This window comes from Callionymus lyra, chromosome 4 (assembly GCF_982586985.1).
Source record: "Callionymus lyra chromosome 4, fCalLyr1.hap1.1, whole genome shotgun sequence".
NCBI classification, from domain to species: domain Eukaryota; kingdom Metazoa; phylum Chordata; class Actinopteri; order Syngnathiformes; family Callionymidae; genus Callionymus; species Callionymus lyra.
In genome coordinates, this window is record NC_141821.1 from 34,974,647 (window position 1) to 34,995,727 (window position 21,081).

General features: G+C 36.2%; 1 protein-coding gene across 1 annotated transcript in view; it reads right to left on the reverse strand.

Annotated features, from left to right (window-relative positions):
• Nucleotides 1–20,205, reverse strand: part of LOC148082722 (pyruvate carboxylase, mitochondrial-like) — a 180,748-nt gene extending 160,543 nt beyond the window's left edge. Inside the window, exons 1-9 of the mRNA XM_087789984.1 lie at nucleotides 19,936–20,205; nucleotides 10,898–11,034; nucleotides 8,803–8,896; nucleotides 8,531–8,621; nucleotides 7,724–7,889; nucleotides 5,494–5,639; nucleotides 2,300–2,417; nucleotides 2,008–2,075; nucleotides 176–259 (exon numbers count right to left, since the gene is read on the reverse strand). Of these exons, the coding sequence (XP_087646110.1) occupies nucleotides 176–259; nucleotides 2,008–2,075; nucleotides 2,300–2,417; nucleotides 5,494–5,639; nucleotides 7,724–7,889; nucleotides 8,531–8,621; nucleotides 8,803–8,896; nucleotides 10,898–11,034; nucleotides 19,936–19,937 (906 nt within the window). The 5' untranslated portion in view covers nucleotides 19,938–20,205. The remainder of the gene's footprint in view (nucleotides 1–175; nucleotides 260–2,007; nucleotides 2,076–2,299; nucleotides 2,418–5,493; nucleotides 5,640–7,723; nucleotides 7,890–8,530; nucleotides 8,622–8,802; nucleotides 8,897–10,897; nucleotides 11,035–19,935) is intronic.
• Between the last annotated feature and the right edge of the window lie 876 nt (nucleotides 20,206–21,081).

The following is a 21,081-nucleotide window of genomic DNA, read 5'->3' on the forward strand; positions in this document are numbered from 1 at the left end:
CTGATGATCACACGAACGTAAAAAGTAACGAGCAGAGGAAGGACACAACACAAGGCTTCAGACTCGCTCATTCGTGCCACAACGTCTGTCAGCGTGTCAAGGGTGCTTCAGATGATCATTCACATCATCACTCTTCACTCGACCGTCAGATGCCACAAATCCCTGCAGAGCTTACCTGCTTGGCCAGGTTGACGGAGTCTGCATGAAGACGGTCCCTCAGGTGGGGGTCCAGTTGGAAACCAGGTGCAATTTCTACGACCTGAAAACATTCATGTTTATCGTATTAGACGCCTGGTTTACTTGAATAGTTATGAATATGTATCCTGCACTACACAATATTGCTGACCACATTTAAATATTAAGACATAAGGCAGAAGGCAACATGAGTTAATCAAATTCTTAGTGACAAATTAGTTGAAAAGATTATTTTCATTTTCCCACCAGTACATGGTCCACATGTAAACTAGGGTTGTGAGATGTATCATTATTTTATGATTTACAGTGTTTATAAAATAAAGTAATCCAATTTAAAAAATGTAAAACTAACGTGCAATTATTTAAGCCATTAAGTTCATCTTGCAATTAAACTTCCTGCCACACATGACAGACATGACATGGCAGTCATAATTTTGTCCTCAGAAGCTAAGGAAACAACAAAGTTCCGAGGATCACTGAGGACGAGAGGATACAGTCAACTCAAGCAGCTTTTAAAAGTTGATGTTTAGATACATTATGTCTTTCAGTTCTATTATTCAAATTATAAGATAGTGGCACAATCCCAAGATGTCCCTAGAATTCAGTGTCCCTAAAACGGTTCAGAAAATGGTGGAAGTGTATCGAAATATCTGGTATAGATATTTATTGTGAGATTAGTGTATCACTACAGCCCTATTATGAACCTATAAAAAAATACCAAATGCCTGTTAAAGAGTAACAAAAAAAATGACTTCCAAGAAGCTAAAAATAACCCAGTGTTATCTGCAGTGTTCCACGTCTATTCTAACCAGCCTCAAATCTAGCTTGTGTGATTGAAAAAGATGTAAGATTAAGGACGAAGATGGATTCGGAATCAAAGCACAGCAGTTTTCACAAAATCCGCTGCGGCTGCTAACGTGATTATCAGCTGTAATTTGATTAAAGAAGGAACAAAGTGATCAAAATGAGGCAGAGTAGACATTTTATCATTCTCCATGAATGTAATCTTTGTTCAGTGTTTGGGCAGATGCATATACTCCGCTGCCACTTCCTGTTGGACCAGGTTTTTAAAAAGAGTCAACCAATATAGATAGATGTGACAATTCATAATTAATTTAATTCTCTTTGTCATTAAAAAGGGTTTCTCACAGAATAATTGACTATTCAAAATTAACTTAATCTAAAAGAAGTATTCTGTTTTTATTTGAAGTAAAATTGTCTTTATGATTAGCTTCATTCAACTGATAAGTCCAAAAAAGTAAGTAAGAAAACACTTTACTGTAAAGTTTCTAATAACAAGAACTGATTATTATTAGAAGTAATTCCAGTGTTATCTTTTTAATATATTAAAATGTAAATATATATACAAGTAATGACTCAAATTAAATCTCATCTTATTACGGTAATATAAACAACTATTCTTAATGTTTCATGATCAGACTTTGGAAAACTGTTACTGGTTTGAGTTATTATGCATTTGCTGCTGCAGATTACCAAGTTTTTTTTTAGAGCTGCTGTTCATCTATAAAGTCTGGTTTAAATATGCAGTGAAGCTCATTCAGTTTTGCATTCAGATCGGGCTACCAGAGAAATGATTGACAGTTGCTATCAACAACATTTCCCTTTGGGATCATAAGTTTTAGCTGAAACAAATCGCCTGAATACTAACCAAATTAAAAAATATCTATTCAGGGCACAAAATCAGTTTTCTCTTCCATTTAATCTTGGTAAAAGTGCGAAACAGCCACAAAAGATCATTTGAAAATTCAGCCAGTAATTACGGTTAATTGTATTTCAAAGTTGGGACGTCACCTTTTGGTGTCTTCGCTGAATGGAGCAGTCTCGCTCGTAAAGGTGGATGACATTTCCATATTTATCACCTGGAGGAAAAAGATCACAGGGTGACGAGACAGAATATTCATTCTTTTATCACTGGCACACAGACAGATTGTATACGTATTGTCGGTTGATAACAAGAAAAGTAATAATTATCCCCAAAAACATTGTTATTGTTGGAAATTCTCTTGCACACATTTCTTGCACAATGTTTGGTTATAAAAAAAAAGAAGGTTGTTAAAATTGAAGGTTTCGATGCAACACGAACCGAGGATCTGCACTTCGATATGTCTCGGCTTCTCAATAAACTTCTCCACAAACAAGGCTCCATTTCCGAACGCCGTCAGTGCCTCGGAGTACGCTCGCTGGTAGTTCTCCTCCAGTTCCTGAAACACAAGAGTATGCCATAAAAACACAAAAGACTGTCGTAAATGAAAATACATGTTTCAATGTGAAATATAGCGTACAGTAAATGGATCAAACTCGAGGACAGGGGACCAAATCCACCTGCTGAATAGTTGGCTCAAATCTAAGTAGATTATCGTTAATGTAGATATCGTGACCTTTTTTCCACAGACAGTTATGTATTGATGTTATGATTTACTGTAATAATGCACCATGCGATGTAGTTTACAGGATTTGTTCCCACCCTTCATTGTCTGGCTGCTGGCAAACTTACTTGAGACAATCTTGAAAAATATTCTCCATATCTCCGATCCCTTCACATCATGCAACTATATTAAGCTACACAGAAGATTTGACATTTTGCCGTCATCTTCCTCTTCACTGGCAATCACCCAAGCTTCCATCTAGTTCACAGTGGTTTTTAGATTTAGTGGGGTTTTTTCCAGGGGTAATTTTTAGTTTAATTTGGGTATATTAATTACCATCGTTTTGTTTTTTATTTCAAAATTGTTTTTGCTGTGGGTGTTCTTTGTCTTTTCAATCCTAAAAGTTTGACCTCCTTTACTCTTGCCAATAATTTTTTTTTTACTTTTAAATGACTCGTTGCTAAATGTTTGTTTGTTAATATACGTTTTTTGTCATGTCAAGTCTTTCAAAAACAAATACTTTGTGACATATAAAGAAGCTCATTTTTAAGCTAAGGAACATATATTTTTAAACAATCATAGAGAGACTTTCGATACCATTCAAATAATAAGTTATTAAATGTATGTAATTTGCTTGCTGAGTTTTTGATCAAGGAGAATAAACAGAAATAATTAAGATATATTGAGCGTGCAAAATAAAAACAATATCAGACTCATACCATTACAGACAGTTTGGTGAATGTACTTTTGTTCAGGCCGCGATTTAAATGGCTAAACGATGTTGGATTGTTTTGAACAGTAATTACAAACCAGAAAGAAAAATAAATTAAACTATGTAAAAATAAGGAAAATATGATTAAAAAAAAATTTAAAAAAAGTATTTCAACATACAAATCCCTTGTAATTAAACGGTCTTCACTATCAAAAGCATGTGGAAAGGAAGAACATTTTTAAGTCAAGTTACTGGTGGTTTTTGACTCGGAGCACATTTCTATTGAGCCGTGTCAATTTGTTAGACACATCCACCTCCCCTGTGGGAGAGTGATACATGAGTGGAGCAGAGCCAGAACTCAGGCGAGTCAAGGTCTTGACTCTTATCTGAACTTGTCATATTGTTTAGGGGAGAGGAGGCGGGGCAGTGTACCGTACTCTTGACCCTCATTCCTTCAGAGACATCGAGGGTCAAATGTGTCATTGAGGACTAAAGATTAAAATCAGGAGTACAGATTTCAAAATATACGCTGATGGAAATTGTCTCTAATAAGCAATAGGTTTATCTTGGCCAGTTTTCACACATTATTTTATTACATCCTTACTTTAGTAATATAATTTAGGTTGAGTTTTAACGTAACTTTCAACACCCTTTTTTTTATGAGAACTGAAATTACCGTGAAGGACATTTCAGTGGTGGTTATTCTTAATTATAAATAGATTTAAAAAAATATTTTATGTTTTCACATGCATTTTAGAGCAGGAAGAGTGGATAAAAAAAATGCATAAATAATGCAGCTTAATAATCAAACGTTCAGGTTTATGACGATGGATTAAAATGTTACATTTGTCAACAAGCTCTTCAAACTGGAACTTCAAACCATTTTTAGGCTGAGAAAAAAAAAATTACAGATTCCACTCCAATACTTTTTCTTCTGCCAAAAGTTGAATACGAATGATATATATAAATTACATGATGAAAATACAGAATTAATAAAGCACATTTTGGACCGATTTTCACAGTCTGGTTATCTAAAGTGCTAATATTAATAGATCAAAAATTGTAATAAGCAGTCAACAAAAATGTATTCCCCTTCTTTAGAATAAATAAAAATGGCATAAGACAATTTCAGAAAACACAATTGTCAAGCATAAATAAATATTAATTTTCACTTAAAACAGCCTTTGACCAGTCTTATTTTAGTGATTCAGTTTTGTGGTACAAGAACGCCAGTGTTTGCATCGAAGACTGTGACATGTGGGGCAATGTGTTATATAATCAGAGTTAATATAGGAACATTTCATCAATAATAATCTTTTATTTCAGCAATAAATAGGATTAAGAAGAGTTTGCGCCGCTCATTGATTCAAAATATCCCTATAGAGGCTACATTACTTTTTGGAAATGTCAATTAATAAATTCAGTTGTGGAACATATGTTCTTAACTTCCCTTTTCCTCAACATTATTTTATTGTATCACCCATTTTTACTTGATTTTATTTAACTGCATTAGTAAGTCAAAAAAACTGAGATAGAATTTCCTGACCCGACCACTGCTGGGTTCTTCTCCATGTTGGACAAATGCACAGGCTCTGGGGCATCAGTGACTCAAATCAGCGACTATGCTCAGTTTGTTGAGTCAGAAAGTGAAACATGCAGACAATGATTTCACGAGTCCCTGCAGCAGACGACGAGGAAGCGATGGAGAGACTTGGTGCCAGATGATGAAGAACACGGGTGCGACAAGCAGGGCCACTTCTACATTAATCATCTGGTCGTCTAGAGGACACTGGTCTGTCTAATAGCTCCCTTCAAACGTACAGGTTGAGCAAGCTGGTTCAAAATAAAACCAGAAAATCAGCTTTAGGTCACTAAGTTACTCAAACTAACCAAGTCCATTAAATAAACACCAATTTAATTTCAACTATGATATAGGAAATGTGAATAAAAAATAAGACTACATTTTTAAAAAGTCCAGCAAAAGTTTCCTACAGATGACAATCTCAACTACCCCTTCATTTTTATGTTAATATTTCTCACAAATGTCTTCACCAGTTGGCAAACTTAAGATTGAAGCAATTATTATCTCATTGTTTTCCTTTTGCTTTGTTAATTACTCCATTAATGTCCTGGACCACACAAGAGCAGCAACAGTGAGACAAATGAAACGCTCACTTCCAAGCATGGATCTGTGCTCACCTCATACTCCCGGACCACCCTCATGCCTCGTCCTCCACCACCATACGCCGCTTTGAAGATGATCGGGAAACCATAGGTCGTCGCGAATGCATGGGCGTCCTGCAGGCAGGAGATGGGGGCGTCTGTTCCAGGGACCACTGGCACACCTTGACAGGTAAAAGGTGAGTTATTCACCAATTAGCAGAATTCTTTATTCCCCTTCGTTGAAAAGTTTTTAGAGAAGTAGAGCAGTTTCAAAAGATTAGATATATTGAGTCTTGAGTGCCTCTTCATCCGTTTATATTTCCTATTTTTGGTGAATATTTATCTATGGTTTGTTTTGTATATTTGTATCGTTTTTTTCATTTGTATGGCCATTTATTTTCTTAGCGACTGAAGTTTTTCACCAAAACAATACAAGCATTTACAGCAGACCAGAGAACAATGACTGGTAACCATCGTTTGTACTGAATTCCTCTCCAACAGTTGTTGTTTTTTAAACAAATGGTCAAAGAAGATGTCAAGATAACAGCAACAAAGTCAAACAGAGTATAAGGTTTTAAGGTCATAGGCGCCTCAAGGCAAAACCAGATCCACAGTGATTTGGTCGAGGGACGTTTTAAATAGATAATTAAATACAATTAATGGACGAAGACAAATGAAAGCATCACTCTTTGACCAATGAACCAGACTGTTTATAGGCCAGGAGACAAATTGACCAAGAGGTTTTTTCGAGGAAAAACAAGAATAGAAATGAATTCAGGAAATGACAGCATGTCAATTTCCTTTGTGAACAGTCATTTCAGCAGCATGGATAGCTCAAAGAAATACTCCCCTTTTCAACCAAAAACCTCAAAAAGAGGAAGAAAGCCTGCATCAATTGTGAAAAACAAACAATTGCTGGCATTTGTTGCTTTTAAATTATTGAGAACATTGTGTGCGCTGACAAATATACTGACTGTCTTCGTCGATCACACACCGAGGAGGAAACCAAAGCCGAGAGATTGCACTCATTTCAGAAGAGACACGACTTGTTCTGAGAATTAAATGTCAGTAACTTTACAATAGTGGAATATTTATCTTGCATGTTCTGCTGCTCTGGGTGTATTATTTGCAGCATCCATGTGTAAAAGTGTCTCAACAGTTCATCTTGATTAGCAGAGTTCACAGAAATCCAATTATCAAATGAAACATTCACAACACGTCAAGTCTTAACCTGCTTTCAAATTAAACAGCAATTACATTTCATTCTTACCGGGGACACCGTGAGCTTGTTCTTGCTTTTTCTGGTTGGTCTAAACCAGGGGTGTCAAAACAACATCATAACTCTGCTGATAGAGTATTTTTTATTCATGTCTACATCAAATATTATTCTATTACACATTTGAACACTCAACACTACAAGGCAACACATTCCGTGGAAATTGTGCCACATTGAGTTATTTGAGCTGCAAATTAGTTAATCGTGTTGAAAATAAAGGATTTATTATGAAGATTGATTTATCTGCGTAAACACCTTTTTTTTTTTTTTTTTTTTTTGTTTAAATCACAGCCACATCACATTGTGATTTTAAATAATATCCATCCATCACTTCCTTCAAACAAGTCAGACATTGCCATTGAGACTTCATTATTATTGTTGTCTACTACTGTTAAACAGTTAGAGATTAATAAACATTTTCAGAGATTAATTCCTCACATGACTAGTACAAGTGTTGTGTTTCAACTGTGTTAAAGCAACATATCCAACATTTTGACACCTTTCTTTCAGTAACAGCAGGTTCAATCTTGAAAAGTTAAGCAAAGCACACCATTATATTATCGACGCGCTTCAATATGCAAGTCTAGGGGAGTGCATTTTCAAGAATCTGGTGATACAAGCTACAGGGACAACAATATGATATTTTAAGATGTATTGCAATACTGAAGGAACAAGGATGAGTACTTGACTCTAACTGATTTAATTTGTTTTGGAACCGAAATATGTCCAAACATCAACTTTAAGCTGCTGGAGTCGACTGTATCCTCTCGTTCTCAGTCATCATCGGGATTTTATCGTTTCTTAGCTGCGGAAGAGGTCACAACTAGCGGCCGGAAGTTTAATTTAAACACATTACCAAATACTGTAAATGGTTGCACGTTCATTTTACATTGCCGTCGAATATTGTAAAAGTATTGTGAAACAAATATTGTGATATATTTCAGTATAACTTGTTGATTTTCCTTTTAATTCCCAATGTGTCAGTGTTACCTGCACTGATGGCGATTGCGCGAGCCTCCACTTTGTCACCCATCTTGCGAACAGTTTCCGGAGATGGTCCGATGAACCTCACACCAGCATCTTGGCAGGCCTGGGCAAAGTCTGAGCGCTCCGACAGGAAGCCATAACCAGGATGGATGGCGTCCACATCGTTGTCCTGTCAAGATTACAGACCTTATTTCAGGTGGGTCCACCAGTTACGATGACATAAGCATCAAAATATGTTAAACACTCGGTGCCATATAGGGTGACCAGATATTTTTCTATTTAATAAGCAGAACTGCAGAGAGTGGGTCCAGTTAGAGACGTCTCTTGATGGGTATCTGCCACTGCTTCCACAGACTTTAATTAAGGGGCATCCCGGGCGCAGAGAAATGCGTTCACTTGCTGGAGAGATTAACACTGAAGCCAAGTGTCAGAATCATACAGAAACGCACACACATCAGGACAGCCCTGGCAGCCTATCAATGACTGAAGAATCAACAGATTTGATCAGACAAAATAATAATCTGTATGATCGAAATATGAAGCTAGGTGGGAAGCACAAATTGGGGTTAGCCATATGGATTCCAAGACATTTCATCTCTTCACCGCTTATTAAAGTAAATGTAGGATGAGCACAGGATGATATTTTTGGACACTCGAGCAAAGAAAGGCTTATTTGAGCAGCAGTCACTGGCAAAAAAAGGACCCAATTATTGGCTATAAAAAAACTAAACGGAATAGTTAAACTGTGACACAAGTTAAAGGTCAGCCTAATGGGGAGATGACCAATTATGAGCGCTCGTATGTGTGTACCTTTGCCACTTTAATGATGTCAGGAATGTCCAGGTACGCAGCGACAGGTGGCAGACCTCGCCCGATCAGGTAAGCCTCATCTGCTTTTTGTCTGTGGACAATACAACAATAACAAAAATCACAATAAAATACACTTTAGCCACAGAAAAAAGCCTATTCTTCCATGAACATGTATAAACGTAGAGCTGGTGTTACTAATAAGCCATTTTGATTTAAAAACAAATAAACTATGATAAGAAGTTGCTGAAGCTTATTTCAGCTACTGCCATTACCTGTGCATCTGCCCAGTGTCCTGCTCCGAGTACACAGCCACCGTCCTGATGCCGAGCTCAGTGCAGGCCCGGAACACACGGATCGCTATCTCACCTGAGGACCAGACACAAGCATGAACGTGTGTGTCCTTGTGCAATACAGCATTTGATAGAATAGATTATATCACTCGTTTCCTCTACAGCAGGCCAGACCTGCATAATATGATGGACTGAGATTAATTGGTTGATGAATACATTGATCTGAATAAAATTCCTTTATTGAACCTTTGCACTGTAATAATAAAAACCTTAAATAACAAAGCACTGCTCAACACACTTGGAACGGATGACAAATGGTGATTAGAACAAAAAAAAGGTTAGTGTCTACGTCCACATTTGTTTTTGCTGCCACCTACTGTAGAGTTAGTTAGGTTTTTAATTTTATTGACTTGTCCACAAGCAAGTCTGTGAGTGCAAGTGTGTCAGTTTTTGTGTTTCTGTGTCAGTGTGGATTTGTTGTATTGGCCACATTTGTGTTTTTTATCATGCATTTATTTGTGCACATATTGCACGTCAAGTGAGAGAAACATGAAAAGGTTCCACTACTCCTGCACCTGTGTGTGTGTTTTTGTGTTTGCCCGGTTTTATCTGTGTTCAACCGTCTCTACATGCGTGTTTGTGACTGAGCTTTCGTTTTTTTTGTTGGAGATTAAGTGCTGTTGTACGAGCCACCATTAACAGCTGGAGTCACAATAACGGCACAATCATATCACAGGATATCTAAAGACCAATTAGACTAAAAGGCTAAAGTGTTTTCCGTGTCACATAAGTGAGCACATTATCATTACGACTATTATTCAACATGTTCCGTAGGTGACAGAAAACTGCACCACGAGGCATGAAAATAATATCACAAATGAAAAGATATTTCCTTTTTAAATGATCCCTGGATACAAGAGCTGTTCAATAATTCAACAGTAGCATTGCCTGCTACCACAAGCCGTTCCTTTAACTGGTCATCTATTTTGGAAATGCTTTTTCTTCTACTTTCAGACACAGTTTAAAATTACCTTGAATTAAAATTAAAAAAAAAAAAACCTTGATTAATCCTCAAGGACGAACACTACATTTTTATTATTTGAATGATTTATACTCCATCCTTAAAACTTATTACTTATTAAATTACCTTATTGATATACGAACGTCACGTCAAAAAATAGCTATAATTTCTGTTACAGACCGAGAAAAACTAACCCATTAACTCCATCAAATTTACCACCATGATTGTTGGGCAATAAAGACAATTTAAGCAGCTTTCATCAGAATCAATATTTTATGCCATTATTCCCATTTTTCCATTGTGCCTCACAACCTTTGGCACCATTTGTTGATGTCCATTTTTCTCTTAAATATTTTTGGCTTTATGTCAAATAACTTTGAATTAGATTGGACTTTTATTCTTAATATTATTGTCAACTACAGTCGTCTCCAAAATCTACAACTTTTCAACTAAAGTCAACTCCAAGAGGTTTATCTACCGAGTCGGATGTCAAATTTAGGACTTATTCAGATTTTCATTATATTTATTATAATCAAACAAGTAACAACAAAAACACAAACGTATATTTAAATTGTTCTCTATCATTTTGAAGATGTTTTTCCCTTCAAAGATTATTCAACTTTTTTAGTTTCGATTAATTTTCCTTTTTCTGTTTTTCTATCAATGCTTTGTAAATACTTGCCGCTTCAACAAACATCTTGAAACATAATGCATAAGACATTTAATATTCATTCTTGCAAGTACTCTCCTTTTTTCTCTCAGATAATTAACTACGGGAAGCTGGAATAACAGAAGATGCACTGCTTTTAACAGCAAGATGCCGAGTAGACAATCTCGCTGGGAAAAGAAAGCACTTAAGAGGCAGGCAGATAATACAAGATGTAATCTTCATTTTGCTCCTTTATAATCCTGACACAGTTGTTGTGTGTTCATTTATGTTGTGAGGCATTCATAATATTGCATCCTTTTCATGTTAAAATCTATTAATGTTCCATCTTCCATTTACCACATCAACTTACTAATGCTTGTTTTATTTGCTTCTGATGTGCGACTCACCTCTGTTGGCCACCATCACTTTCTTAATGGGTCGATAGTTGATCTGTGGTGACGAGTGGGAAGAGCGGGACAGAACACAAGCCCTTCTGACCGCCAGCAGGCCAAGGCCGCCGCGACCCGAAACAAACCTCAACAACCTGTGAAAGAAGAAAGAAGCCGCAACATATTTAAAAAGTGTTTCCTTCACTCATTTACAAAATTAATAAAACTAGATATTAGTCGCCCTATAAGAACTAAACCACAAAGTAATGTGTGTGCTTAAGACCCGCCCTTCAAGGATCCTCAATGTCCATCATCAATCCCAGAAGTCTCCACCTCCAAGGGACTCGATGTTAAACAAGGAGGAGTGAACCCCAGGAAATAATGGATTCCACTCTCGTAGCCTCTCGTTCGCTGAGATTTCAGACGGGGGGTGAACTATATTACGTAATAACTTCAAAACATGGTCATGATGAGTAAGTAAGTAAGAAAGTAATTTGTATATATATAGCGCTTTTCCAGACCAGGGTCACAAGTTTAGAGATTTTTCTAAGCCTAAGTCTGCTCAAATAAAAACGTCTTAAGATGTTTCTTGAAAGAGTCAGTAGACTCCATCAAGCGCAAAGAGAGAGGAAAATCGTTCCAAAGCTTAGGAGCAACAGAGAAGACACAAACGCATGGATTACAAGCTCCAGATCATGTTGGGCTCAGTTTGACAGACTGGCCTAAGTCACCCAAGTACTGACTCAACCCTGGAACTTTATCATCAGTAGCAATCACCAGAGTTTCAGTTTTGTCCACATTTAGCTGCAAAGGGTTTTCACTCAGCCATTATTTGATTGCCAGCAAACAATTGACTAAGCTGTTCAGCCTAAGGTGGGGCTCAGTTGGATCAAAAGAGCAGTAGAGCTGGATGTCATCAGCAAAAATGTGATAAGAAACATCAGGAAATCTCTGAATGATTTCCAGGGTAATCAAGTACAGCCAAAACAATAAAAGGACCCAGAACAGAACCTTGAGGGACTCCACACAACAGATCTGCTGATTCAGACATTATTTGATTGGCAGATACACTGAAACTGCGCCCAGAAAGTTATGATGAGAATCACTGTCACACAGACCCAGAAAGTACCACTTCATCCTTCAGGATCTGGTGATCGACTGTTTCAAAGGCTGAGGATAGATCCAAGAGAACCAGAACAGTGTATTGACCCGAATCAGCCGACATCATGATGTCACTGGACACTTTCAGTAAGGCTGTCTCCATAGAGTGATGTTTATGGAAGCCAGACTGAAACTTCTCATGAATGTCGCTCTGATCCAGGAACAACGATAACTGCTCGGATACCTTTTCCAAGATCTTGGACAAGAAAGGGAGCTTAGAAATAGGCCTGAAATTACTGAGGTCAGTCGGGTCCAAGCCTAGCTTTTTGAGCAAAGGCTCCACAATGGCATGTTTAAATGCATTGGGAAAAATCCTGTGGAAAGGGAGAGGTTTATCATATTGGTAACCCAGGGGCCAATTACATCAAATACTTTGATAAAAAGCCTACACGGAAGGACGTCATCTTGTTCACGAGTGCCGAAATATCACCCAGAATTACAGCACTGAAGGAAGACCAAGAGGAGGAGAGGGGCTCAGAGACAGCAGGGTTTCCACACAGATTTTCTTTTTGATCAATTTAATTTTGTCAATGAAAAATCTCTACAATGCATTGCTGTCAGCTTCACAGAAGACAGGCGTGATTTGAGGAGCAGGAGACACGAGAGAATTAATCGTGTCAAACAACACTTCAGATCAGATCAGAAAATGCATCTTGGAGAGGAAGACTTTAACATTTCAAACATGTGAGTCAGGAGAGTTGGGTTTTCAAATTAGTTGGCATTTAATAAATGTAGATGTTAGAATTGACAGCATTGTAAAGGACGATTCAAGTCAAACTCAATCAACCAAGAGGCCAAAATATTTTAACAATCAAAGTCACAGGCATAACAACATTCATATTAAACAGTAAATCTGATTGTGACATTTTTTCCTCTTAATGGAAGTCTCTGTATTATCGTTAACAGCAATAAACTCTATACCGTATCTTAAGGGCCACACAAAATTAGGTTGCGAGCCAGTTTGGGCCCCCGGGTCTTCAATTTGACACATGTAATACAAGGGTTATTTAGGTTAAAAACATGGAAATAACAGAGACTTCCATGAAACAAGTTTTGATGCTTGTTTTTTTTTTTCAGCATTATCCGATTACAGCGTCACAACCTGGAGCCAGTTTGTCCTGTCAGAAGTGTTTTAACTGATTCCATGGATAGAGGTCTTGTTCTAATTAATGTTCCAGTCGCTCCAGTGAACTCACTCTCGCACTCACACACACACAAACGCACACACCACAGCTCTGACCCAGATGAATGGAACTTGGCCATAATTAATGTAATTAATTAGAGCCATTTATCCTAAAATAGCCTGCCAGAAATGATGCAGGGAGATTAACAAGAGTCCATTAAAACTTGACGCCTTTTATTTTTTGTTCAAATTTTAGAGAAACCACCATATTTCAACTGTCGACTACATAGTCTTAAATAATTGATACCTAATAAGATAATCAATCAATTTATAGAATTGATTCAAATCTTTTGTTGTCTTGAATATTCAAATGTGTTAAGCTATGCAAACATTGGAACCATGCGAGCCACTGGACGCTAATACAATCTAAATTCATAGGTATGAGGGTGTTATCACAGACAAGCTGCACACTGAACACCACTACCCTGGTGAATCTTTAAAATGGAAGCTTCGACCATGACAGTGACGGTCCTCTGCTTCCATCTGGTGGACATCCTGCGGTAAAACCGCGTTTGCAATAGTATGGCAAATTTAATTTGACAAAAGTTATCTGGGTTGCCTTTGTTTTAGGGAGAAAATGTAGAATTTATTTTTGTTGATTAGTTTATTTTCTGATTAAAATTATAGCTATTATTGTATATAGAAACGAGTTCAGCAACTATACCTTATGATAGTAGGTTAGATTATTAATTTGTTTAGAATATTTCATTTAGAAATCTACATGCAAACTACAGTGCTGCATATATGAATATGGATTAAAAAAATATATATATGAAAAAATAAAATAAATGATTTGCAGACAGTCATTTTAGAGGAAGTTCTGTTTTAATATATTTATATTTTGGCATTGCAGGTTTTTTTGAAGGCAGTAGATGATTACAACTTGAAACCATTTTTTTAAAAAGTTCCAAAAATAAAATAAATCCACAAATGCTTTTTGGTTTTCGTTTGTTTTCTTAAAAATGCTTCACATGTCATAGGACCTTTTTATTAAATCTTATGAGTTGGAGTAATGCAGTGGTGGGCAATTCAAATCCTCAGGGGGCAGATTTTAAACTGTCTATAACACGGGTGGGCAAACACAGTCCGCGAGGGCTGCAGTGGGTGCAGGGTTTTCTTCCAACGATCAAGCATGCACAGTTAAACTAATGAGGTTTCATCTAAAACAAGCAACACCAGACTAACCATAGACATATATACATAGACACCGCATCGACTGCAGACAGATGTGTATAAAGCGCCACCATCTTGGCATTAACTACTGCAGGGAAGGAGGTACGTCTCAATCTTAAAATGCAAATATTCGCTGAATTCTGGACCGATTTTCAAACGGTTTGGTCCATATTTGTTTCATCTTTAAAATTCATCATATTCAAAATGTTGTTTTATAATAATATAAATATATATAATAATGAATATCTATCTGGTCTGAGGTTTGAAAAACAAACCACGTGAAAAAAGCTTTAAAAATGAGCAATTTATCACTTTTATAGTGTAAACACAGAATTCCTCTGTAGACGTAATGCACTGTAGGAGCGAGTGACACTGTACCAAGATGGCCGCCCTGTATACACACCGCTCTAGTGGGCGACAGCAGTCAGTGTGGAGTCGATGCGGTGTCTATGTATACATGTCGATGAGACTGACAGATTGGTCAAAAGGTGCCCTCTTGATCGGTTGGAACAAAAACCTGCACCTACTGCGGCCCTTGAGGACTGAGTTTAGCCACCCCTGATCTATACTGTGTATAAAATCAAGTAAAAAAAAAAAAAATGAAAAAAAACAAGCTAAATAGTCTATTATCATTTCATTATTCTCATATAATAGTAATCTTCTTTTACAAATGTTTTTATTTAATTCAATCTTTTTAAGGAGAAATATATACTCAGACAATGAATAAAAAACTAGGCATCTGTGAAGATACTTAATAATCTTACTTATATTTTATAATAGTCTAGAGTATTTTAACAATTTATTATTGTTAATTATTATTAGTATGAAATATACTTAATTACATTACAAAACCTTTTTTTTATTTAAGCTGCATTAATTTTGTTTTGAGGTCAACCATTTTATCATATTATAAAAATACAGTATGTTCCAGACCACTTAATTATACATTTCAAATTAAAAGGTGATGAGTCCACATCGTCGACATTTGCGCTTGTAGTTAGTATAGATTAACTGAGCACTAAAGCCTGTTGGTTTAAAATATTATCCGACTTTGTCAAACCTCACAGCCTCCCATCATGTGCCTGTTCGACTCGTGCCTGAACATTTGGAAATCAAACCATTTTTTAAGGTAGCATGACCTTGAGTCAGGGATCAATAATCATTAGTCAAGCATAAAATGATCTTATCTGATCGTTCTTTAAATCTTAAAAAAAAAGAAATTCACAAAATTATACTTTGGTTTGTTTGTGTTGATTAAGTGGTTCACAAAACGGAATATGCTGGCCACATTTTTTTAAAGCTTATTGAAGTGGTGTTGAATAGTTGCTGGGCAGGTTTTGAGTGAAGTACAAACTCGGATTACACTAGGTCTGAAGTGTAATCAAAAATAGGAAGAAAAAAATACATTCACTTCCAAAATGCTCTTTAAATATTTGAATAAGTCTTTTTGTTCTGGTTCTGGTTACCAATGCTTCAACTTTTGTTTGTGTCTCTTTTCTCTGAAGAATGTTCCCAGTGTTGTAGGAATGTGAACTTTGACCTAGTTTAGAGGAGAGGAGATGATTTCACTTTTATAGACAAAAGTTATCAAACTAGATTAACATTACTAAAGTGGGCAAACCTAAAGACAGAGACAAGTCAGCTCTTGCCAATTTTCCCTCTGGCGTTCTGCTGCCTTTTTTATCACATTACAGACACAATGAAAATAACCAAAACAGGCTGATTGTGCAAAGTTGTGGCTTTATATTAGCATTAGAAGAAATCTATGTCAGACATTACATGTCGACTCCAAAAAGAAGAATATCATGAAAAGTTCAATATTTTTTGTTACTCATTTCTGAATGTGAAACCTATATATTATATAGATTCATTAGACAGAGTGAAAAATTTCAAACATTTATTTCTTTAAATGTTGTGGATTGTGGCCCATAGATAATGAAAACCCAAAATGCATTGTCTCAGAAAACTAGAATATTACATCAGACCAATCAAAAAAAAAGGATACTTTAAACAGTACTGTCAGGCTTCTGAAAAGTATGTTAAGTATATGATCAGCGTGTGGCGCTGCTCAGGTGTAATGGAAGCCCAGGATGCTTTGATAGAACCCTAAATGTGAAATGTTTCACTCTATGTGTAATGAATCTATAAAATATATTGGTTTCACATTCTGAAATGACAGACAAAAAATATTGAACTTTTTCATGATATTCTAATTTCAGATGTACCTGGTAACATGGTGTGGGGATGAGTCGCACACAAAAGATCTGAAGAATGATTAACAACAACTACGTCTTAACAACAACTTAGCCGTTAGATAATGCCAACGCCAAGAAGATTGAGATTCTATTACAAAACTTGTAGTGACTCATTCATAATATTTGACAGATTCATAGCAGTGTCCTCAAATCCGATTACACAACAACATGTAAATAAAGTCTTGCATTTTGTGTTTGTTTTCTATCTCATATTCAATAAAGTGCTGAAGGTCTGCAAGTGGATTAAATATTTCCAAATGAGAAATCAATCATTTTCAGAAAGTCATGTTTTTTTATGTCCTTTTTAAACGAAGAAGATGATTGCACTCAGCACATGGTTATAAAACATGTCATAAAAATAATTTTTTAAAAATTAAGTTTTTGTTTTGTTTTCTTAAAATTATCCTCACATGTCATAACTTGTTTATTCAATGATATGCGTTAGTTTATTTCAGTGTTGGGCAAATAAATTCCTAAGGGGCCCCATTTTTTACAGTGTATAAAATCAAGTAAAAATAAAATAATGAAAATAAAATCAAGCAAAAAAATATTAGTTGACCTCGAGGTAGTCAAAAGGTTCATTTTCCCCCCTTGCTGCACTTTGCCCTGGTCTGGATAACTGGGTCCTCCCAAGATTTGTAATCACACATTAACATCTCTGGGTTCAAAGTTCTCTTTTGCTACACATGCTGTTGACCTTAAAACATAAAAAAGGGACTTCAAATTTAACCCACTTCATTCAATTAAAAATGTGCTAGGAATATTATTATAATAAAAGTTATTTTGATTGAAACAAGAAAATCAATAAATTCATGTCGTTGTAATTTATAAATATTATTATTATTATATTGGAGTCAAAGTTATTTAAAAAATGTTTCATTCTTTTCAATTCTGAAGTTTTAAATACTTTTATGAAGTCACTAAACCTGCGGGGAGATAGTAATCGCTGTGTCCTGTCAAAGAATGAAAAGATCCGAGGTTTGGTTTGAATTTCTTTTTTTTTAATGGGTCGTCAGGTTAAGGGTCGTCGGACATTTCTGCAGACCCTCTTAAACAAAGGTTGATGCTCCAGCAGAGCAGATACATAAACACATGACGTTGAAAGGTGAAAGACCAAACATGTTGCAACCCTTGCATGCTTCGCTGCAGAGCGGCACCAGAGACAACAAATTATGCAATACAAGTTTCAACTTGCAACCATGTCTGGCTAATCAAATTCTTCATTTGTGACTTTTTATTTTGATCTTGATAACTTCCTTGAATGTTTAGTTGAAAATAGAGAACAAACATTATTTTGTGAGGGCATTATCCTTTTCTGTGCCCTCTTTGTGACACTGTTAAGCTACTATGATCGAGTGAAACTTTGATCAGTGAAAAGCTTTACATTCTAGTATAGAGCCTTGAAGCCACAACACCTCATCCATGTTTCATAATAATAATAACACTACACTCGTTTCCTCATATTGTAGATATGAATAAGAGAAATGAGAAATAAGACCAACCATGGCTCATTAGAGATACTATCATTTTGTCATGTGTAGTTTCCCTTAGCAAAAACAATTATACTTGCACTTCATTTTATCAACTATACTCGAGTATTAGGTAGTAAGTATACTAAGGTATATATACTTGAATTGTACTAAAATGCATTTATAATTATTTATACAAATTGCTACATTTTACAGAAGTATACTTTAAATTATACTTACCTATATACTACCAATGTACTAACTAACACCCCAAGTATATAGTTTAGTTTACAAAAGTTTACTTAAAACACAGTAAAAAGCTTTGTAACCCTGGTCTAGAAAAGCGCTTTATAAATATAAATTACATACTTACTACCAATTATTGTAATTAACCAATTCTAGTGTTATATCTATATTTTGTCAAAATACATACATCAAAGGCGAGACAGTTAAGGACTGGGTCATGTTTCCATAGTGTTTGTGCTGATTTGCAGAACTTATTCTGTGAGACTCTGGCTCAGCAATTGCTTTACAAGACTAAACAGTTCAATCTCACCAAACGTCTGTCATAATCCATTGCACAGTTTACTTCTTGATCACCTTGATATAATACAGTTGCCAAAATAAAAAGTAGTATAGTGAACGTGAAATAAGTAAGTAAGTAAATTATATTTGTAGAGCGCTTTTCCAGACCAGGGTCACAAAGCGCTTAAACAATCAAAACAATACTCAATAAAATATATACTTAAAAGGTCAAGATAACACAGAGAACAACACAGGAGTTCCAGAAAATCAAGGAAAAGTCTGCACAAATAAAAATGTCTTGAGATGTTTCTTGAAGGAGTCACATTTCATAAAGTATACATCAGTGTACTATTTAATGTAAAGTATGTCAAAAGTAAACTTCATGTACAGTTCTTCAATTTAAGAATAAATTAAGTCTACTCACATTACACATAAATAAATTATTTTTGCCAAGTGATCTCAAAGTTAACTGAAAGTTTTTTTTTGTCAGTTTTAGTAGCAAAATATAGTCACATTTATTTTTGCTAAGGCATGCCAAAAGTAAACTTCAATTATACTTCTTGCATTTTATTTTTTAATAAGTATACTCATAGTGAATGTATTGAATATACTTGCCAATTAATGTATAAAGTAAACTTCCAGTATACTTCTGGAATTGTAGTATTTAATAAGTATACTCATAGCACTCTTGAATATACTTGCCAATTAATGTATAAAGTAAACGTCTAGTATACTTCTTGAATTGAAGTGGTAAATAAGTTTACTCATAGTACCCTTCAATATACTTCATTTTGCCAATCAATGTCAAAGAAAACTTCTAGTATACTTCTTCAATTTCAGTGTTTTTGCTGAGGGATATCAAAAGTATACTTTAATGTTAGTATTAAATAAGTGAACTTGAATATACTTCTTTTTCCCAAGGGTTGCTACATCAAATGGGTTTTTGAAAGTTTAATGCAACTCTAAATTCTAAATACTCGGGTGGTCCAGTTGTTCCAGTTGACTAAAACCCTGTTCAATGGCTTGAGAAATAGTTCACGTTTGAAGGCTGCACGCGTGTAGCTTTCCTGGAGCTCCACTAGCAAAGCAAAAGTTAACTTTTCTTTATCATAAATGTCATTGTTGCAGGAGCCTGGCGTTAAGAAGTGGCGGCTGACGCTCCACTGACAGCTGGATTAACTGACCACACATGACACCACGTTGACAGCGCTCGGACTCAGGCAGGTCTGGCTCGGGTCAGAAGCACTTGCTGACACGCGCACACACACACACACGCGCATCTGTACTCACATGCTGCCGCTGACTGGAGCAGAAAATGATGCGAATCCTCTGTCAAGTAACTGGACACCAACTGTACACAGTCGACTCTCACGGTGTTTATGTTCCTCTCACTCACAACAAACACAGGGATATCCGGATTTTATACACGCTCACACACTTGCACGCACTCGCCACAAGAAGGAGAGACTCCACACACACGCGCACGCGGACAGACACGGCTCTCAGGAGTTACTTGCTAACTGTGGCTAACTTAGCTAGCAGCTGACAGCGTCTGTCCTGCGCGAGCTAGTTTAAAGATATGCCAGTGCGCATGCGTCCAGCGAGCCTTTTAATCTCTCTCCCCTATGAACATCCCCGACCTGACGCAACCGACCACGCCCCCTGCCAACTGGCAGCCAATCAGAGACGAGGGCTCGGCAGCGAGCGGCAAACGCGCGTGTTTGAAGAGATGAAGATAAATATGGAGAAGGTTCTGAGAAAAAACAAACTACTAAATAAGACAATTACAGAAATATTTTAAATGAAAAAATATGATTATAATATTTTGATGACTTCCTGTCCTAACATAAGGAAGATATTATGGTGTAAAATAAAAAGAAAAAAGGTTGTGTTGATGGACGTTTTTCTTTTGTTAAAGAGAACAAATACAGAGATGAATAAGATCAATGGAGCCTCAAAGAGTCTAATACTTCCTGTTAGGAAAATATACATCTTGTTTGGCTCTCGACATGGATTGCTAAATGATTTGGGCCCCCACAGTTACAGTGTGAAATATTAAATAAAATTAATTGACGTTTCCAATTAGTACCGAAACTAAAGTATTATACACGTTTCATGATTATAATAATTATTATAATAATAATACAATCATATTTTAAAGTGCTTTTTTGGACACACAAACTACCTTTCTAAACCAAAGACTTATAGACGTGAGTACTTATTTTGGTGTACTCATCTATGCACCTGCAAAAGAGGTAAAAGGGCAAATCTCACAAAATCTATAATATTAATTTGTGCAAGGAGTGCACGTGACAGACAACCCTTTGGACACTACCCATGATACACCATTGAACACACAAGCCCAGCCATGACCACATATGAGCATGTGCACTGCTCATGGGCTGTGTCAACAAGTACTTGTGCCCTGGGATTTAG